Genomic DNA, 20831 nt, shown 5'->3' with positions numbered 1-20831 from the left:
GGCACTTATACCGGTGCCACATAATACCCATTCCTACACCCATAACTCAGTCACTTCCAACTCTACAGTTCTGTGATTTAGTGTGGCAGTATCTACGTACACATGGGAACTCCCTGCCTAGAGGGCAGGCTTCTTTACTGTACTCTTTTCAGCATCTGCTAAAAGCATTTTGGTTTAGGCAAGACTACCTAGATATGTAGAATGCTGATGCATGTTTTTTTAATAGTTGTTTGTTGTTGTTGCAGATTTTACTTTTTAAAAACATTTTGAAGAGTTTTTACTGCTTTTGCTGATAATTTTTGTTTTAATCTCTTTGTAAACTGCTTTGAAGTTTTGTTAAAAACCATCATACATTGTATAAGTTTTATGAAATAAAAGTAAATAAAACATCCAGTATTAGCTCTATTCAGAGTAATTGTTGTTAGCATCTGTCTGTCTCGAGGGACAATGGAGTGTGCCTCCAGGGGTGAAGTCAAACTGCTGCATTAGCAGCACTGAAGTGATTTCACGGGGTGGGGGCACAAGCCTGGGGGCAGTGTGTGTGGAGGTCCTGGGCTGCCCAGACAAGACCCCCCCCCCCCGAGCCACACTGATGTAGTCCAAAGGAAAGCAGAGCAATGCGTTTGGCACCAGCTTGGGTGCAGGTATACAAGGCACCATCCAACCGTTTTAGGGATTCTACTCCAGATTTGTATAGGTTTACTCCTTAGCCTTTTCCTGATAATATTCCACAAGGCAGCAGAGGTTTAGGATTAGAATTTTCTTTCTCTGAGATGGGCTCCCTTTGCAGGCTGATGAGCCCCCCCCCATTTCCCTCTACAGGACAAGCAGAAGCTGCCTTCTTGACCATTGGACCCACTATTGGTCTGGTCTGCTTCATCCGCTGGAGCCTGTCTTCATATGCAGGGGAAGTCTTTAATTTACTAAGGGTTTGAGCTCTCCTCTTTCACCCTCATTAAAAGGTTCTTTAATTCCTCCTCACTTTCTGCTATCAAGGTTGTGTCATCAGCATATCTGAGGTTGTTGATATTTCTTCCAGCAATCTTAATTCCGGTTTGGGATTCATCCAGTCGAGCCTTTCACATGATGAATTCTGCATATAAGTTAAATAAGCAGGGAGACAATATACAGCTTTGTCATACTCCTTTCCCAATTTTGAACCAAGCAGTTATTCCATGTTGTTGTTGTTTAGTCGTTTAGTCATGTCTGAATCTTCGTGACTCCATGGACCAGAGCACGCCAGGCATTCTTGTCTTCCACTACCTCCCGCAGTTTGGTCAAACTCATGTTCATAGCTTTGAGAACACTGTCCTTCCAGTGAGCACTCAGGGCTGATTTCCTTCAGAATGGATAGGTTTGATCTTCTTGTAGTCCATGGGACTCTCAAGAGTCTCCTCCAGCACCATAATTCAAAAGCATCAATTCTTTGGCGACCAGCCTTCTTTATGGTTGTAGCTTCTTGTCCCACATAGAGATTTCTCAGGAGACAGATGAGGTGATCAGCCACTCCCATTTCTTTAAGAACCTGCCATGTCAAATGTTTTTGCGTAGTCAATGAAGCAGAAGTAGATACGTACTTTTCTGGAACTCTCTAGCTTTCTCCATAATCCAGCACATGTTTGCAATTTGGTCTCTGGTTCCTCTGCCCCTTCGAAATCCAGCTTGCATTTCTGGGAGTTCTCGGTCCACATACTGCTTAAGCCTGCCTTGTAGAATTTTAAGCATAACCTTGCTAGCGTGTGAAATGAGTGCAATTGTGCAGTAGTTGGAGCATTCTTTGGCACTGCCCTTCTTTGGGATTGGGATGTAGACTGATCTTCTCCAATCCTGTGGCCACTGCTGAGTTCTCCAAACTTGCTGGCATATTGAGTGTAGCACCTTAACAGCATCATCTTTTAAAATTTTAAATAGTTAAGCTGGAATATCATCACTTCCACTGGCCTTGTTATTAGCAGTGCTTTCTAAGGCCCATTTGACTTCACTCTCCAGGATGTCTGGCTCAAGGTCAGCAACCACACTACCTGGGGTGTACGAGACCTCCATATCTTTCTGGTATAATTCCTCTGTGTATTCTTCCCACCTCTTCTTGATATCTTCTGCTTCTGTTAGGTCCTTTCCATTTTTGTCCTTTATTATGGTAATCTTTTTACAAAATGTTCCTTTCATATATCCAGTTTTCGTGAACAGATCTCTGGTTTTTCCCATTCTGTTGTTATCCTCTATTTCTTTGCATTCCTCTCAATGCTAAATATACCCAATTCTTTCAACTACCTGTATTCCTCATAAGGCTTAGTTGTGGAAGACTCCATCCCTGTCCACAGCTCCTCTCAGCATGTGTAAGAATCATGCCATCCTTGCCTAGCAAAGTAGCTCCTTTTGCTACATTCAGATTTTTAGTTTTGCTTTGGGACTTATTTATTTATTTATTCATTCAAAGCCTATTTTAAAAACGCCCTGCTCTTTTGCAGGAAAAAGCTCCCAGAGTGCCTTGTGAATCAATAAAAACAGCAACAGGGCTGTTTTTGCCCTCAGGCTTGCAGCCTTAACAAGACACAAAAGGAAAAGGAAGAAGCAGGAGGGCAGAGGAAAATAAGTGATCTACTTGTGAATAATCACTGTGGACTTCAAGCGGTTTGGGGGGGGGGAGGGCGGTTATGCAATTGCATACTATGTATGATTTACTAACAAAAAGGGCAATGCAGCTATGTTTATTGATTGATTGTGAGTTTGTAGAACACTATTACCGCTATACGTACTGATTATTTCTTTTTTAAAAAAATGTGTGGTCTTTCTCATAAGGCAAAAAGAAAAGTTATTTAATTGATGCTTCACATTGGCTGCTTTGAAAGGGATGATCAGAAATACAGTTTGAATTGCCCCTAGGTCCACTTAGCTTAGTTTTGCTGACACTGGCTGGCAGCAGCTCTGCAGGGTTTCAGGCAGGGAGATGTCATTGGGAAATGAACCTGGGACATTCTGTCTGCAAAGCTCTACCACTGAGCTACTGCCCTCCCCTCCTAAGTTAATGAACTTAGCTTCATTAAGTTCAATGGCTCTATTCTGAGTAAAACGTAGCTGCATAGCTGTCAAGTTATCCCCTTTTTAAAGAGAAATTCCCTTATGCTGAATAGGCTTCCTCACGAGAAAAGGGAAAACTTGACAGCTATGCTTAGATGTAGTTCCTTGACGTAATTATTGTTTTTGTAGGTGAGCAACGGCTTTGCAATTATACCAAAATTAAATACATTCTTTTCTAACAGGTGGGGAAACAGATCCTTAAAAGCGACTCTCACCTGAGACTTTCCTGGATGACGATAACAGCCTTGTTACCTGACTCTAGAACTGCATCCGTCTCTAACACCCATCCTTGTCTCTCTTTCATTAGGTGATATCGGCAGTCTCCAGACTATCTCATCACAGCATCGCTCAAAACAAAGGAATTAGGTAAGGGGTTCCATTTTGCTTGAAGTTGCAGCACTTTCAAAATTGTTTTCTTAAATCTGCAGAACAGGTTTTCTTAAATTTAATTGCTGACTGCTCTGTGAAGATGAGGGAGGGGTTGCTTTCGTGTTGTGAAGCAGATTGGTGATTTTGGTTTAGGTGGGACGCAGGTGGCGCTGTTGTCTAAACCACTGAGCCTCTTGGGCTTGCCGATCAGAAGGTTGGCGGTTCAAATCCCCACAATGAAGTGAGCTCCCGTTGCTCTGTCCCAGCTCCTGCCAACCTAGCAGTTCAAAAACACACCAGTGCAAGTAGATAAAGGTGGAAAGGTAAACAGCATTTCCATGCACTCTGGTTTCCGTCATGGTGTTCCATTGCACCAGAAGCGGTTTAGTCATGCTAGCCACATAACCCGGAAAGCTGTCCGTACACAAACGCCAGCTCCCTCGGCCTGAAAGTGAGATGAGCACCGCAATCCCATAGTCGCCTTTGACTGGACTTAACCATTCAGGGGTTCTTTACCTTTTACCTGTGTGTGTGTGTGTGTGTGTGTGTGTGTGTGTCAAAGTAATATAATCCCTCCCCCCAAAGTCCCAGAATTTCCCATGCTCTCAGAATACCAGTTGGTGAGGAGAGTTGCTATTACACTCAAGTCCTGCCTCTGGGCTTTTTCACATTGGGGCATCTGCTTGGCCACTGTGAGAACAGGATGCTGGACCAGATGGGCCTGATCCAGTAGGGCTTATATTATATTCTTCCTCCAGCAGGTACTGAAACCCCCAGATTTTTGCACCCCCCCTCACACCATTCTCATGGATAAGTAAACCCAGTTCCTCTTTCCTTGGCCAACAAATGCAACTTCCAGACATTTTAAAACTCTTTTCACACTTGATCCCTGGACAGCCAATTTTTGGAAGTGGAAAGTTTCTTTTGCAATCCCATGCAACAAAGATCCGGGCTTTGCAAACATTGCCTTTCATCCCAGGAACAAACACTCCCGCTGCCTTGTTGGATCAGCTGCCAGAAGGGTTGGACGAAAACCCACCCCCCTCCTCCTCTCTTCACCCCCCCCCCCAATTGCCTGCCTGCCCTGCACAAACCCAAGTGTGACCTCTATTCTTTCTTAACATGGATCTTCAAAGGCTTACTGTCATTGCTGAAATAAATAAGCAATGCTTGGAGTCAGCTCAAGGAAGTGGCACAGGGCACAAGCCACCTTTCAGAAACCCCCATCCATTTTGGACTCCCTTCTCTCTCAGTATTTCTGACCATGGGATCTCACCCAATAGTTCATTCGACTTTTAGAAACCAGCCTTCTTAAAGTCCAGTGTGCTTGTTTGACTACACTTAGCTTGCCTCTGTACCATGAAACCCAGGAGGAACTGATCACTTCCTCCCAAGGTTCTCAATACTTCCACTTCATCAATCAGTTCCTCCCTGTTATTGAGGACCAGGTCCAATATAGATTATGGCATTGTTGCACCTTTCACCTTCTGGGAAATGAAATTGTCAGCAAGGCTATGGAGGAATTGGTTTCGAGTTCCAACAGATATTGGGGTAGTTGAAGTCTCCTTCTTGAATGTTTGGGAATCTGATGTAGGGTGACATTACTCAAGTCCTCAGACTGGCTTAGATATATATAGCAGACACCCTCAGTAAGATCATTGGGGGGTTTTCTCCCCCTCTCCTACAATTTTTACCCAAATACTCTCAGGTCTAGGTCATGGATCTCTTTACAAGTGTACACATCATTCACATATAATGCTCCTCTTCCCCGCTTCCTGTCTGGGCTATTCCTTTTGAACAGGTTAAACCCCTCCATTTCTGCATTCTAGTCATGTGTCTCATCCCACCAGGTCTCAGTAATGCCTACTAGATCATATTTGCCATCCTGCATTAAGAGCTCAAGTTCGTTGTGCACCAACCCGATGCCTTTAGGAAACCTGCAAGCAGGATTTCAGCACAAGAGTCCTCTCCCCTCCTGTGGTTTCCAGCAACTGGTATTCATAAGCATTTCTGCCTTGCCCTTCATGAATTTGTCTAATCCTCTTTTAAAAGCAGCTAGATCCCACGGGCATCCTGTCAGCACAGGATGCTGGAATAGATGGGCCATAGGCCTGGTCCAACAGGGCTTTTCTTATATTCTTAAAAACTCCTCATGTGCCCCTGAGAACAAGGTAGGGAAAAATCTGGAAGCTTCTTTCTCAGTGGAAGAACACTTTCACAAAACCAGAAGGTGAGATTTGGGCTAGGATGCACAACATCCTCGATTGTCAATATTGCTCTGTTTTAAAATTTAAATTTTTGTAAATGCAATTACTTAAGCCTCAGAAGATAGAATTGCTGTTCAGAGTTAGAATCATAGAATCATAGAATCATAGAGTTGGAAGAGACCACAAGGGCCATCCAGTCCAACCCCCTGCCAAGCAGGAAACACCATCAAAGCATTCCTGACAGATGGCTGTCAAGCCTCTGCTTAAAGACCTCCAAAGAAGGAGACTCCACCACACTCCTTGGCAGCAAATTCCACTGCTGAACAGCTCTTACTGTCAGGAAGTTCTTCCTAATGTTTAGGTGGAATTTTCTTTCTTGTAGTTTGAATCCGTTGTGCAGGTAGCGGCTGCCTATATATCTCTGTGGGGAAGGGTTTTTTTAAATTCTCAAGAGCTCAAGCTGTGAGCAACACAATGCGACAAAAACCCGTTTCTAATGAACCACTGTTCTTGTGCTGCTATGATTAGACTTAATACGCTGCAGCTGTAGTCACACACAATGTCACACGTGTCTTCCTCTCCAGCTCTGCAAAATTCAGCTTGGAATATTTAGTAGCCTTTCAGTAAAGTGTGTCAGGGAAATACGTGCTCTAAAATGTCAACATAGCTGGGGCAGTGCGATGTAGTGGTTAGAGCAGTGTTTCCCGAAGTGGGTGATACCATCCACTGGAGGGTGGTGGGATTACTTGAAGGGAGCACTAAGAGGCAAGGAGGCAGCAAGGAGATGCTAGAGATAATGGCTATCAGACTTTGAAAAGGTGGTATCACTGAATCAAGTTCATTCATTTTGTTGAGTTAGTTAAACTAAATGGGATTTAGAATAAAAGTGCAATTAATTGTCACTGTTTTGAATTTTATTGTGCTGGTAATCACAATAATCAGCAAAACCCTCCCAGGTTCAATTCCCCAGCATCTTCTGGCAGGTTTGGGAAAAGACACCTGCCTGGAGAGCTGCTGCCAGTCTGTGTAGACAATGCTGGGCTAGATAGACCAATGGTCTAGCTCAGGATGAGGCAGCTTCCTATGTTCCTACTTGGGGATGGAGGTGGGGAGCATGGGTTTAAAGTTCATGCTTCTGAATCCAGAATAGCACCTCTTGGGGATTTTTAATCATGTATGATGAAAGTTGTGTAGCAGGAAAGGGAGAATTTTGAACTGGAGATCACCTGGGTGAAGTGGGGTCAGAATACCACTTACAGTATAAGTCAGCCAGCTTTTTATGTGGCATGATTAAAGCTCATTGCAGGCAAAGAAAAGGGGACAGAAAAATTATGGATGATGACCCAGCACTTGTAATTACTTGGAGGTCCTTGCTCAGCTAATTGGGAACAAGTACTGGTGTGTAATACCTTTTGAGCCGCCAATCTCTCTTCTCGCATTCTCTAATTAACAAAAAATCCCTGCAGTGTAAGCAAGGTCCAGGGAGGAGGAGGAGGAGGAAGAAGAAATAAATGGTATGGGGACTCCATTACTTGCACCATGGCGGGATTAGTCATCTCCAGAGTGTCAACACAGTTCTATGAAATACTAGCTGGCCCTGCCACGCGTTGCTATGGCTCAGTCTGTTAAATGGAGACTCAGAGTTCCCCTTCAGACTCCCCTCACCTTCAGAGTCCCCCTGTTTTACGCGTGTTCTGTTTACGCAGGTGCATCCCTGTGAGTCCCCCCCACCCTGTGCCAATCCATGATGTATCCTGCCCCTCCTCCCCCCACCCCCTGGCTTATCCCTGTGATTCCCCCCACCCTGTCCCGACCCATGACATATCATGTCCCCTCTTCCCCCCACCCCCGGCTCATCCCTGTGATTGGTCCCACCATGTCCTGACTTATCCCGTCCCTCCCAACCCCCACCCAGGTGAGTCAGTACCTCCATTTGGCCTAGTCTGTAAAGTCTTTGGCCTAGTATGTAAATGGGAGCCGAGCTGCTGTTGAGAGGGAAGGTTTTATAGGTGCAGTACCAGTGTAGCCGCTGCTAGAGGGTGCTGGTTTGCAACCTGGTTCTTTTCCCAGAATGCATTTTCGTCTGAGTGGTGTGTTTTGAAACACAGGGTTTTGGGTTTTTTATCTGGCACAGGTGTGATATCTGTCTTTGAAAATGGTACGGGGTTGGTCTCATATTCACATGCAGCATTGTGTCAAAATTTGAACGCAATCGGTCAAGCGGTTTTGGTCAAACGTGGATACTAACGGACATGGCCAGTTTACATTTTTTTATATATAGATTGTCTGTTCCACTCCACAGTGAAATGGATACACAGTAGATTCAGGGCACATCACACCATTTGTGGGAGCTGGAATTTACTGTAGTTCCCATTTGCAGAGTATGTGGAAGGCCATCCCTAGGTCGTTTGACCCTTTAATTAGCAACAATGGAGGCAGGGTGCTTCTGGGTACTTGTCATCAGAAAGAACAGGAGGGGAGAGTGCTATTGTGTTCAGTTCCTTCTTTTGGGGTTCCCTTAATGAGCATACTCCTAGTCATCATGAGAACAGGATGCTGGATTAGATTGGCCTCTAGCCTGATCCAGATAGGTTCTTCTTAGGTTCTATATGCTAACTCCAGAGTTGAAGGCAATAAGGCTTCTGAAAAACCACTTGTTGGGAGTCACAAGTGAGGAGACCGCTGTTGCTATCACATTCTGCTTGCAGGCTTGCCATTGAGGCACCTGGTTGGCCATTGTGAGAACAGAGGGCCTGATTCGGTAGGCAGGGTCTACCTCCACTGTGAATGCCAGTTGTTGGAAATCACAAGTGAGGAGAGTCTTTCTGTTTCTGCATATGGTGTTGCGCTCATGTCCTGCTGCTGGAACTTCCCTGGAGGCATCTGCTTGTCCATGGTGAGAGTAAGATGTTGGGCTAGATGGGCTCCTTTGGCTACCTGCAAAGCCTCCAGGCCTTTTCATCTCTTAAAAAAAGACGTGTTTATTGAGTTTTCAAAAACAACAACTTACAAACCATGAAGAAACAAAGAATGACGGTTGTGTGGGGCATGTTATTGCCATTGGGATAAAATAAACGGAAGGTATAGTACAATGTTGCAGACATCCTAATAAAACAGATTCCACGAAGGAAGACATTTTGGAAATAAGAGACACAGATAGATAAGGTAGTCTTACCCCATATGCCCCACTCAACCACTTTGATAAACGTAACTGGCCTCTTACAAGTGCCACATAACGCTCATTCTGCATTTGTAAGAAATCAATATTTTAGGCAGAGAATCAAGCAGTATACAACTTTTGTGTAATAATAGTAACAATAATGACTGAGTAGTGGCATTCCCCTTCTCCAAGAAGGATATCCTACATCAGGCATCCCCAAACTTCGGCCCTCCAGATGTTTTGAACTACAGTTCCCATCATCCCTGACCACTGGTCCTGTTAAGTAGGGATCATGGGAGTTGTAGGCCAAAACATCTGGAGGGCCGCAGTTTGGGGATGCCTGTCCTACATGGATGGCAGACGTATCTCTGGGGCACATCAACTGAAGAAAAACTCTGGAATGGTTTGCTGGGGAGTCTTAAAGACCTGTAGCGCCTTTGAGGCCAGCTGCCACATGGTTGCTTTGACAACCGAATATTTATGCATGAGGCGGGATTTAGTGTACAGCTCTGCCATGCAGATGTGCACCGACTTGACCAACTGGGACATGGCATCAAGAACCAGCTCTTCAATAATTAAAAGGAAGTTGTCAAGTTCTTCAGGCCGAGAGGGTGACTGACGGGCCCTGAGATTTCTGTTCCATCTTGCAGTAAGTAATTCCTCCTCATTGCCTCTCTAACTCCAGCCTGGCTCTGCCTTTGAAGGAGTGCCCTTTGGTGTTCTAGGAAATGAAGCTGATTAACCCTCTGCTCCGCTTGGGTAGCCAACTGAACAGGCAAGCTTAGGAAATCAAGTTGACTTAAGGGTTGGCCCCCTGTTTTCCCCAGAAGCATTCGTTTACATCTGTCATGGCCCCTGAAAAATTAATCCTCAGCAGTAAGAGTCATCCAGCACCTACAGCTCTGAGGAACAGATGGATCCATGCCCAGAAGGCACTAGAGCTTGATGCTATTCCCTGCGCCCTGAGGAGACAGCTCTACCACCCATCTCTGATGGTTGGTCCACAGACTCCTCAGGACAGGCACCCCCAAACTGCGGCCCTCCAGATGTTTTGGCCTACAATTCCCATGATCCCTAGCTAACAGGACCAGTGGTTGGGGAAGATGGGAATTGTAGTCCAAAACATCTGGAGGGTCGAAGTTTGGGGATGCCTGCCTCAGGATAATCAGAGCCTGGAGCGGAGGTCCCACTACTGGAAATCCCATTATTTCAGATGAGCCAATGGATGAAGAAGGCAGCACCAATCCTTTAACTGAGGAGGAAGAGGAACTTTGGTGGATAGATCCTTCAGTCAATGACTGTTTACCCCTGCTTTGAGAACTAGTCAGTTGCTGCAGGGCTTTGCTAAAACAACATTGATGTTTGGCCTCCTCTGCAGGAGCATTATCCATGGTCCTGAACTCACACCTTGGTACAGTCGTACCTTGAGTTACGTATGCTTCGGGTTGCATACTTTTCGGGTTACGAATTCTGCAAACCCGGAAGCGTCTATTTCTGGGTTCGCCACACACGCATGAGCAGAAGCATTTTGTGCAGTTTGAGCATGTTGTGCAGTTTGCGCTTTCGCGGTTGTTCGGGTTGCATTCTTTTTGGGTTATGTACCGCACCCCGGAACGAATCAGGTACAGTGCCGACTCTTGCCTTGCCTTGGGAACCAAGAACAATTGAACTCCCCTTGTGTGGGGCATCACCTCTCCATGGTGGTGGACATGTACTCCTCTGAAGCTAAACACATTGGACGAGAGAGAGAGAGAGAGAGAGAGAGAGAGAGAGAGAGAGAGAGAGAGTGCTACCCCCTGATAACAAAGTGCTTTTAAAAAATAAGAAGAAAAGAATGGTGATGATGCCAAAGCAGTTTGCAACTGCCTGCGTAATTTCTTTTGATGGGGGAGGTGATTTCACAAACTGTTGGGTCCTGGGCTTCACCTACGAGGGGCAGTCTGAGTTCTTCACTGGTTATAGGCATCTGGTTGGCCACTGTAAGAACAAGATGCTGGTCTGTATGAACCATTGCCCTGATCCGGCAGGTCTCCTCTTACACTATTAACCCCGAGAATCCTTGAAAGTGGTTCAGCATTCATCAGAAATGTTAGGCAATGAAAAACTGCATTATTTGTTCAGGAAAGTGAGTCATGGGGGATCTTAAAATTCTGATCTCTTCCTGTATATCTAGCACAGTTGACATTTTCTTCTTCCATGTAATGACATGAATTTGGTGTCATTCAGAACATAAGATGTGCCAAAAGGCCCATCTAGTTTAGTATCCTGTACCTCACAGAGGCCAGCCAGATGCTCCACTGAGAAGCCCACAATGAGGACCTAAGTGCAACAGCAGCTCTCCTCATTTATGATTCCCAGCAGCTGGTATTATTGTTATTTATTACTTGTTTTATTATTAATTGCATTGCTATCTCACCTTATTCTCCAATTATCTCAAGGTGGTCACATGGCTCTCCCCATCTTCCTGTAATCCCCATAACAACCCTGTGAGCTAGGTTAGGCTGAGAGGCAGCGACTAGCCCCAAGGTCACCCAGTGAGCTTCATGGTTAAGTAGGGATTTGAACCCTGATTTCCCATGTCCTAATCTAGCACTCTTAACTACCACACCACACTGGGTCTCCATAAGGCCCCTTACCATTGATGGTTTTAGTCTCCATGAATACAGAGGCTCTGAATAGGAACCAAAAGTTCATTCTCCAGACCACTCTAACCTGCATATCACAGAAGCAGCATTGATCACATTTGCATTCCTTGCTTGCCTTATCCTGTTTTTGAAAAGAACATAAAGCAGATGTTCTCATATTTCCAGGTCTTCCCAACTCTTATTCTTAGTAGACTTAACACTTTCTCTGTATCTCCCCACCCTCCCATCCTTTACTTTCCAGGCCATTCCCTTCAGAGGAGACCAGAGGAGAAAATGATGATGATGTCTATAGGAGCCTGGAAGAGCTGGCTGAGTAAGTATCTACCAAATAATGGATTCTGCCATGGGATTTTATTTGTTCCTGATTTTTTTATTTGGGCATAGGAGTGGGGAACCTCAGGCCCATGGCCCTCCACTCCTCCTTCCCTTTTCCTTGGATTCTCCCAAGCCACACACTCTTATCCCCATGCCACATCTCTTCCTAGCCCTGCTTCACACCCTCATGAGCATTTGTCTTCTTCCCATGCACCTTCTCCAGAGTGACCCAAGGACCTGATTCTCAGTGGCTGATTCAGCTCCTTTCACTCTGCTTGGGCAGCTGTAAGGTGCTGGAGACAGGGCCCCAGTTGCAAAAATAGTAGCAGGTCTCTAACCCGGCCTCTCCTTCAGGACCCCAGATCACAATGAAATGCATGGGTGTAGGCAGGGGGGCAGGAGGGGGCAATTGCCCCCCTAGAAGCAAAAGCTGAGGAGCGCAGGCGTGGCAGCCCCAGGCTCCCGCTCCCGGAGGAGCGCTAAGCAGGAGCGGGGAGCATAAGCGGAGGAGGCAGCCACAGGCTCACGTTCCCCGCGCGCCTCTGGAGCTTCGCACCGGGAGCGGGAGCCTGGGGCCGCCTCCTCGGAAGAGCTGGGCGGCGCAGGCAATGTAGCCCCACCCACATTCCCACTGTGGCCCCTCCCCTCCCGCCCCTTGCCCCGCCCCTTGCCCCCCCCAATTTTGATCCTGGGTATGCCGCTGCTCTGATTCTTCCTTCATTCCCAAGTTCTTGTAATAGATAGCTGGAATTGCAGATTTCAAGGAGAGGAGCCGAATGTTACTGGTGTTTTGGCAAGAAAGAAGCCCCCTCCCCACCCACCCTGGTCCCCTCTTTCTCCCTGTCATGCAGCCTGATGGAACAGCTGCTGTGGATGATGGTTGAGGGAGGAGCCTGATGAAGATGGTTGTCAGCAGTGCTAGCTGGCTTGCTCTCCTGTAGATCAGTTCCGGAGCTGAGCGTATGAAGTAGTTTTCAAGGGCTGACCGCCGTAACTTATATAAAGTTCCCAGCATTCCAAGCATAAAGCCAAATTGTGTTAGGTTAGGTTGTGTGTGTGTGTGTGTGTGTGTGTGTGTGTGTGTGTGATATACCCCCACCCCACCCCTGCCAATGCTGTGTCCCCTACAATAACCCAAGTGACAAGCTGAGATGCGCTGCTTCACCCACGGCTGTGCTGTGTGGTGCGGCAAAATGCTAAAACGATCATTGCTGGGTTGCTATGTAACCAGAGTTGACAGCCCATCCCGGTTGCTGTCCTTTGCAAAAAGAGCGGGTTGCGATGCACAGAAAGGGGGATGCTGCAAGTGACCAAACAGAGGCAGCAGCATCCAGGAAGTCCATAAACACATACACACAGGAGGTTCTTAAGCTATTAGCAAAGGCTGGCTTTACATGCTGCTCAGATCTACCACTACCAAACCAGCAACTGAAATTATTTCACAGCAGACTCGTTGATCTCACTGGAGTGGATTGGTTTGCTGCAGGTGTGGAGAACCTGCATCCCTCCAAATGTTGCTGAACCACAACTCCTACCATCATCCCTGGCCATGCTTGCTGAGGCTGATGGGAGTTGTAGTTGCACAAGATCAGGAGTGCAGAAGAGTCCCTACCCCTGGTTTGCTGCAAGGGTAGCCCTCCAGACCTCTCTGTCTGGCCCTCATGATTTGGGAAAAGCCATGTCCTCTGTCCTGGACAGTCATGGAGAATGACTGCCCGGGTGATCTCTATCTCTACCCCTCCCCACTTGTGTCTTCCGTGAATGGGGAAGGGTCATAGCTCAGTGGTAATGCACCTGCTTTGCATGCAGAAGGTCCCAAGTTCAATCCCCAAATGGCATCTCCAGGTGGGGCTAGGAAAAGGAGTAGGAGTAAATATCAGCTTCATCATGGCTGGGCAGATATGACCCTCATACTCCCTAAATAATTTGGACAATTAGAGACCATCATTCCCCTAACAAACAGCTAGGGAATGGGTGTGACAGAGAGTCTTTTTTCCAGCCAACGCTTTCTAGCTGTTTTTGTTTTTAAAGAGCTCTCACAGAGCCTCAGCTTGCAAGGCAAAGTGCCATTTTTCACTGCAAAGAGAGCTGGTGGCAATGGAGGAGGAGGGAGAGAAAGGCAATTTCTGCCAGTGCCCTCTTTAAACTCAGCAGGAGGCCAAAGCTCACATCCCGAGTTCAAAGCCAACCTTTGCTTTCAAAGCCAACCTTTGCTATCAGAAGTCGCTGAGCGCCTGCTGCGGAAGTTGCCGGAAGGTGTGGGTCCCCACATTGGGTTTTGGCAACTGCTGGACAGAATCATAGAAGTGCAGAGTTGGAAGGGACCCAAAGGGACCCTACTTCAACTCCCTGCAGTGCAGGAATGATGGCTAGGAGACAGAATCTGGAGACTAAGCAAATTTGATTTCCCTAAAAATGCTCTTCAAAAGCCCCCTTCTATGAATTCTGGATATATAGCAGAGTTGGGAGAAACATAAGCCAAGAGAATGAATGCAGCTCTCTAGACTTCTCTATTTGGCCCTTGGGAGTGTTCCTAGGCTATTCCCCTTCCCAATCCACCCCCCCTCCCCATGAGTCCTACTCTGTGCTCTCCTCAATGACTTCTGCCAGGCAAATCTTGAACCTTTATTGAATGAATGATGGATTACAAGCTTTATTGATTTAAAAATAATAATAATTACCAAGCATAAAATTTGTCTTCCAGGACAAATACATGTGCAGATGTTCAGCCTTGAACTATGATGATGCCTCTTGCTTGTCTGTATGGAGAGTTGTTGTTGTTACAATTTATTATTTGCCCTTCACCCTAAGATCCCAGCGCTGGTTAAAAATTGAAACTCAAGATTAAAAACACCTTAAAACTGATTAAAATAACAAAATAAGGTGCATCCTAAAACACATATACCTCAGGTGCCAAAGACCAAGGCATGCATTGGCCATACACTGATACCTCTGTGAGAAGGGAGGTCTACAACTTAGGGGCCACCACAGACAAGGCCCTCTCCCCCTGGGCCACCCTGCCCCCAGCCTCTGAGGGTGGAGGACCTATGAAGAGGGCCCCTTGTGCCCATCTCAACATCTGAGAGATGTTGCTGTGTTGTGTGTGCATGTGTAGAAAGCTCTGGCTTATACACAGCTAGAATGTAGTAGAATGTAGCCTACCGTACAAAGCCAAGAGGCACATTTGTTGCTCTGTCCATGTTTGCCTATGGCTCTGCCCACCCTTGGCATGCTGCATGCAGAAGGTTGCCCATCTACAAGATTTATTTACCGTATTGGCCTGAATATAAGCCACACTCCCCCCCCCCCAATTCCAACCGTGAAAAGTTAAAGTTCGGCTTAAATACGTGACCTTACAAAAATGGGCTTTTTTTACAATGTTGTTTAGTCGTTTGGTCGTGTCTGACTCTTCGTGACCCCATTGACCATAGCACGCCAGGCACTCCTGTCTTCCACTGCCTCCCGCAGTTTGGTCAGACTCATGTTCGTAGCTTCGAGAACATTGTCCAACCATCTCGTCTTCTGTCATCCCCTTCTCCTTGTGCCCTCAATCTTTCCCAACACCAGGGTCTTTTCCAGGGAGTCTTCTCTTCTCATGAGGTGGCCAAAGTATTGGAGCCTCAGCTTCAGGATCTGTCCTTCCAGGGAGCACTCAGGGCTGATTTCCTTCAGAATGGATAGGTTTGATCTTTTTGCAGTTCATTGGACTCTCAAGAGTCTCCTCCAGCACCATAATTCAAAAGCATAAATTATTTGGCGATCAGCCTACTTTATGGTCCAGCTCTCACTTCCATACATCATTACTGGGAAAACCATAGCTTTAACTATATGGACCTTTGTCGGCAATGTGATGTCTCTGCTTTTTAAGATGCTGTCTAGGTTTGTCATTGCTTTTCTCCCAAGAAGCAGGCGTCTTTTAATTTCGTGACTGCTGTCACCATCTGCAGTGATCATAGAACCCAAGAAAGTAAAATCTCTCATATTCTACAATATCGCTGCTGAAACAGACATATGGTAAAACGGAATGGGTATGAGTGCCTGCGGAATTTTAAGGGAGTGGCTTATATTCAGGTATTGCCCCCCCCCCCAAATTTCAAATGTGTGGCATATATTTGGGTGCAGCTTATATTCAGGCAAATACTGTATATGTTTAACCATTTGGTTTCCCCCCATATACATAAAAATGTATGGCTGTCGTCATGCTGCAGTTCACGTAACCACCTTTTATTTATTTAACATTTTCTGTGCGACTTTTTACACTTAACCATGAGCGTGGCCTCCTCTGTTTCTTTTGATGCACTAAACGACCCTTGTTTGTTTTGTTCCAGCGAGCACGATCTGGGGGAAGACATCTATGACTGCGTCCCATGTGAAGATGAAGGGGATGACATCTACGAAGATATTATCAAAGTGGAAGTCCAGCAGCCCATGGTGAGGGCATCATTGAAGGCCTGAGCATGCTCAAATGACAATGGAAGGAAAGGCCTCAGCCTCATAACTTTTTGGGGTGGTCCCCTTAGCTACTGTTTTTAGAACTGAATATCAGGAGGGTGGCAATCTGAATAGAATTGTGGTGGTGGTGGATAGTCACTTGAATGATTTGGGGGAAGGGCCGTAGGTCAGTGATAGTGATAGTGTGGATCAGTGATGGATAATAGATCAGTGATAGTGTGGGTGCTTCCACACTAAAATACTGTTTTCTTACCAATGCAGAATTATTCTTATGTGCCACTTGTAATGGGGTGTGTGTCTCTTATTCCCATGACCAATGACATACCCACACCCAAAAGTTATTTTTGTTATTGTTTGAAATGCAGCTTCTTCCTCCCTCTCTTTGGGGTCATCCTGCACACTAAACCTTCACTTCTGCCACTTTTTAAATGGGGAAACAAAACATTTTGGGAGGTCATCTGGAGTATGGGGAGTGCCTTCTGCAAGGGGGAGAGAGAGATAAATGTGTGAGGGAGGCATAAAAATAGCAAGCAGATGACAATCTGCCCTGGCTGGCTGTCACATCTTCTCTCTTGAGGCTGAGAAAGTTGGGATGGGTGGGTGGCTCAATTAGTCAGCTGCACGTCTTCTCCTGAGAGTATTTTTAGATTCTGGCAAGTGTTTACAGACATTTGCAATCGAGGCCCTGATTTTCTGCTCCCAGGGGGCACCTTTCCCCTTTTTTTTGAGCTGTGTGTTAAAAGTCATGCATAGTCTGCTGCTTTCAAAAGTGAGGAGTTTGGGACTTTTCAGTTTATAGATTGTGGATGGAGAGTAGACAGAGAAAAGTTTTCCTCTCCTCTCATAACACTAGAACAGGTGGACAACTTCCAATGAAGCTGCATGTTGGAAGATTTAGGACAGATAAAGTCCTTATTCACACAGAGCATAGTTAAACCATGGATCAGACAAATTCATGGAGGAGGAGAGGGCTTTCGTATGGCTACTAGCCATGATGGCTCTGCTCTGCCTCCAGTTGGACGTAGTAATTTCTGAATACCAGTTGCTAGAAACTGCATGAGTGGAAGAGTGCTTTTGTGCTCAGGTCCTGCTTGTGGGCTTCCCTTAAGGGGCATCTGGTTAGCCACTGTGAGGACAGGAAGCTGGGCTAGATGCAACCCCTATGGCATGAGTATACCTAAGACATAGGCTTTGCAAGCCTTTGTAACTTATCCCCACAATGTGCAGCAAAAGCATTTTTAGAATTCCAAACGAAACAGGTGATTTCATTCATGAAACCCTTCTTGATTTTTCCTGTGTATCCCTTCCATGCTTCAGATCAGATATATGCAGGTAAGTGTTCCCGGCTATAAGTGAAAAGAGTTTTTATCCATTGCATGTGCTATGGTCCCAAGCCCAGGTTTGCATGCTTGGAAATGGACATCTCAGGTGCCTTTTGTGCCTCATTTGGAACATGCATAGATCTGGCTATTTATTTATGAACTGATTTATTTTATTTTATTTTTCCCACCCAATAGGTTACAAAGCAGTTTACACCTCAATAAGTAAAACAATTCATTGGTTAGCATAAGACAGTATTAAAACAAAACAAGCATACATTCATACACTTAGAATGTGATAGGACAATAAGGGGCTGCAGTAAAAGCTGCAGCACATCCTGCAACTGCCCTCTTAGCCATGAAGTGGTGAGGGTAGCTATCATTTTCTCCCTTAAAGAGCACATAAAGTTGAAGGAGGAAGTTGGCAGAGTGACTCTCTTTCCCATTTCCTCATGTAACCCTATATTTTCACGGCTGAGATTAATTCTACTGGGTCCAACTTTTACCCAGATCCCTTGGGAAAGTGGAGTGCGTTCAGCTGCATAGCTGGCAAGTACCCCGTTTTCCCTGGGAAACCCCTGTATTTTCTTACCGTTTCCCGCAGGTGTCCCAAATGGCAAAATACCCTGTATTCCCCCGGATTACAGAGCTCCTGCCGGCGGCCGTGTTCTTCTGGTGCCACGCCAGCACCGGAAGTCACTTCTACGCACTTCCGGACAAAATGTCCAGAAGTGCGTAGAAGCGACTTCTGGTGCTGCGGACATTTTGGAAATGGGCACAGCGGCATCAGAAGTCGCTTCTACGCATGTCCGGAAGTGCGTAGAAGCGACATCCGGTGCCGCGGCGCTGCTGATCCCTGATTTTTCAATCCAGAACTTGGCACCTATGCATGCAAGAGAAGGACTGGTTTGGGGGTGCTGGGGTGGGGTAGAAGTGACCAAAGGAAATAGTGCCCAGAGCAGTCTCTCCAAAATCCAAATCTTCCCATGGGCCTATGAAGGCTGGCAAGTCCTAATCCAGGAGCTGCTTCTGGGAATGTCCTGCCCCATGTGTGTCTAGCTAGTCAAAGCTACTGATGATTGCATTATACTGTGGTCTGATAAGGCAGATTCCTTCATTCCTATTTTAATCTTACTTTTCAGTGAAAGGGCCATAGCTCAGTGGTAGAGCATCTGCTTTGCATGCAGGTGGCCCCAGTGCAATCCCCAATGGCATCTCCAGGCAGGGCTGGAATTGCGCCCCCCCACCCCCGGCCTGAAACCCTGGATTGCTGCTGCCTGATAGCATAGACAGTCCAGTGGTCTGGCTCTGCATGAAACAGCTTCCCTTGCCCACCTGAAGGTATCCCTAAGTTCCATTCTGTTGAGTTCAGATCAAAACGAGCAGCTTAGACATGCCAACATGCCGGTGTTTATATTTCCCCCTCTAGAAAATGGGCATGACAGAAGATGACAAAAGGAATTGCTGTTTGCTAGAAATCCAGGAAACTGAGGCCAAATACTACAAGACTCTCGAAGACATAGAAAAGGTGAATGTCATGTGCAAATTGCTACATTACATATGTCAGTATATTTGACGCTTGGGCTCTACGATGGGGATCTTACAATCAAAATTTTGACAATAGGGAATAGGTATGACCTTGTGGGCCAGTCTCTTTTTCTCCCCCCCCCCATCTCCCCCTCTCCTTCTTCCGGCCTAACCCACCTATGCACCACCTTAAGCTCATTGGAGGAAAAAGGTGGGAGATAAATGCTGCAAACAAACAAACATGGAAAGGAAGGGAGGGAGGGAGATTTTAAAACAGCCAGACCACCCTCCTTCCATGGGAAAACCCCCCCTGGAGCTGAAGGCATCGTGAAAGGAGGGGGAGAGTTTTGTGTTTCTGTCCTTGCTGCCAAAAAGTCCCCCCCCCTCCTGCAAAGGCTCTTCTTTGTCCCAGCCCCCTCTCGTGCCCAGTCCAGTGACAGCTTTTAACAGACTCATTACTCTTCCTGATGGGCAGGAGCTCCTCAACCGTTCTGATAAGGACCCTTTCCCTTACCTCCGTTTGATGGCCTTCAAATGATAAGGGAGCAGGGCCATTTATCTTGGGGGAGGGCGCGTCTTGCCAGCCCTGCCTTTTAATTCATTTTGATGAATTATGGTTTGGTTTTGCATTTCAGAATTGTTTGAAACCACACACACACACACACACACACACACACACACACACACACACACGTATGTAAAGATGATGACTCCAGGAGCATAATGCATTCCCCTTTGGTGATTAAGCAACAGTGTAAACACATTAATGTTATTTAAAACACGAAATTAGCTCTACTTAAAATTTTCTTTTTTATTTCTTGGCTAAAGAAAAAAATACCGAATTTGGGATATACTCACCGTAAAAGAAATATGACCTGGCATATAAGACGACCCCCGACTTTTGAGAAGATTTTCCTGGGTTAAAAAGTAGTCTTGTACACAGGAATATACAGTATATCAAATGGACGGACAAAGAGAGGTTTCGTACACTGAATATTTAGTTAGGGCAAGAGTTGCTCTTGTGCTCAGGTCCTGCATGTGAGCTTCCCATAACATGATCTGGTCGGCCACTGTGGGAGCAGGTTGCTTTTTATTGGATGGGCCACAGGCCTGATCCAACAGAGCCTTGCTTAGGGTACCTCTGAATACCAGTTGCTGGAAAACACAGGAGGGGAGAGTTGCTATTGCAACTTTGGTCCTGTTTGTGGCTTCTGGTTAGCCAGTGTGAGACCAGGGTGCTGGACTAGATGGGCCTTTGATGTGATCTAGCAGTCATGCTCTTTTGTGGCTGTGCCTCTACTCTTGGAGGCAGCATTGCCTCTGAATTTCTGGGAATCTCAAGTGAGGAGAGTGTTGCTGTTGTGCTCAGGTCCTGCTTTCGGGTTTCCCATTGGGGCATCTGGCTGGCTACTGTGAGAGCAAGATGCCAGACTGGGTGGTCTTTGACCTGATCCAGCAGGGCTCTTAAGTTCTTACTCCCTTGTGGGCAGTGTTCTGAGGGCCATGCAACAGTGGCGGGTGGGGCCAGAGACAAAAGTGGCAGAATAAACGATATGGCTCTCACCCTTGTACAGTAAGCTATATTCCAAGTCCTAGGTTTCTAAAGATACACACACACACACACACACACACACACACACACACACACACTCCATTCAGGTAAGCAAGAGACATGATCACAATTCAAGGGCACATTCCAGCCAGGCAAAATCACCTGAGGAAACTGCAGAGCAGGACTGATGAGCAGCACGAATTTGGG

The 20831-nt window shown here is 46.2% G+C and overlaps 1 protein-coding gene across 2 annotated transcripts in view; it reads left to right on the top strand.

Annotated features, from left to right (window-relative positions):
* Positions 1-20831, top strand: part of VAV2 (vav guanine nucleotide exchange factor 2) — a 154232-nt gene that overhangs the window by 104027 nt on the left and 29374 nt on the right. For both annotated transcript variants that reach the window (XM_060270532.1, XM_035113127.2), the window contains exons 3-6: positions 3386-3444; positions 11701-11772; positions 16103-16205; positions 18975-19073. In XM_060270532.1, coding sequence (XP_060126515.1) covers positions 3386-3444; positions 11701-11772; positions 16103-16205; positions 18975-19073 — 333 coding nt within the window. The remainder of the gene's footprint in view (positions 1-3385; positions 3445-11700; positions 11773-16102; positions 16206-18974; positions 19074-20831) is intronic.

This window comes from Zootoca vivipara, chromosome Z (genome assembly GCF_963506605.1).
Source record: "Zootoca vivipara chromosome Z, rZooViv1.1, whole genome shotgun sequence".
NCBI lineage: Eukaryota > Metazoa > Chordata > Lepidosauria > Squamata > Lacertidae > Zootoca > Zootoca vivipara.
Note: the sequence above shows the minus strand (reverse complement) of the source record. Positions and strands in the feature narration are given on the sequence as shown.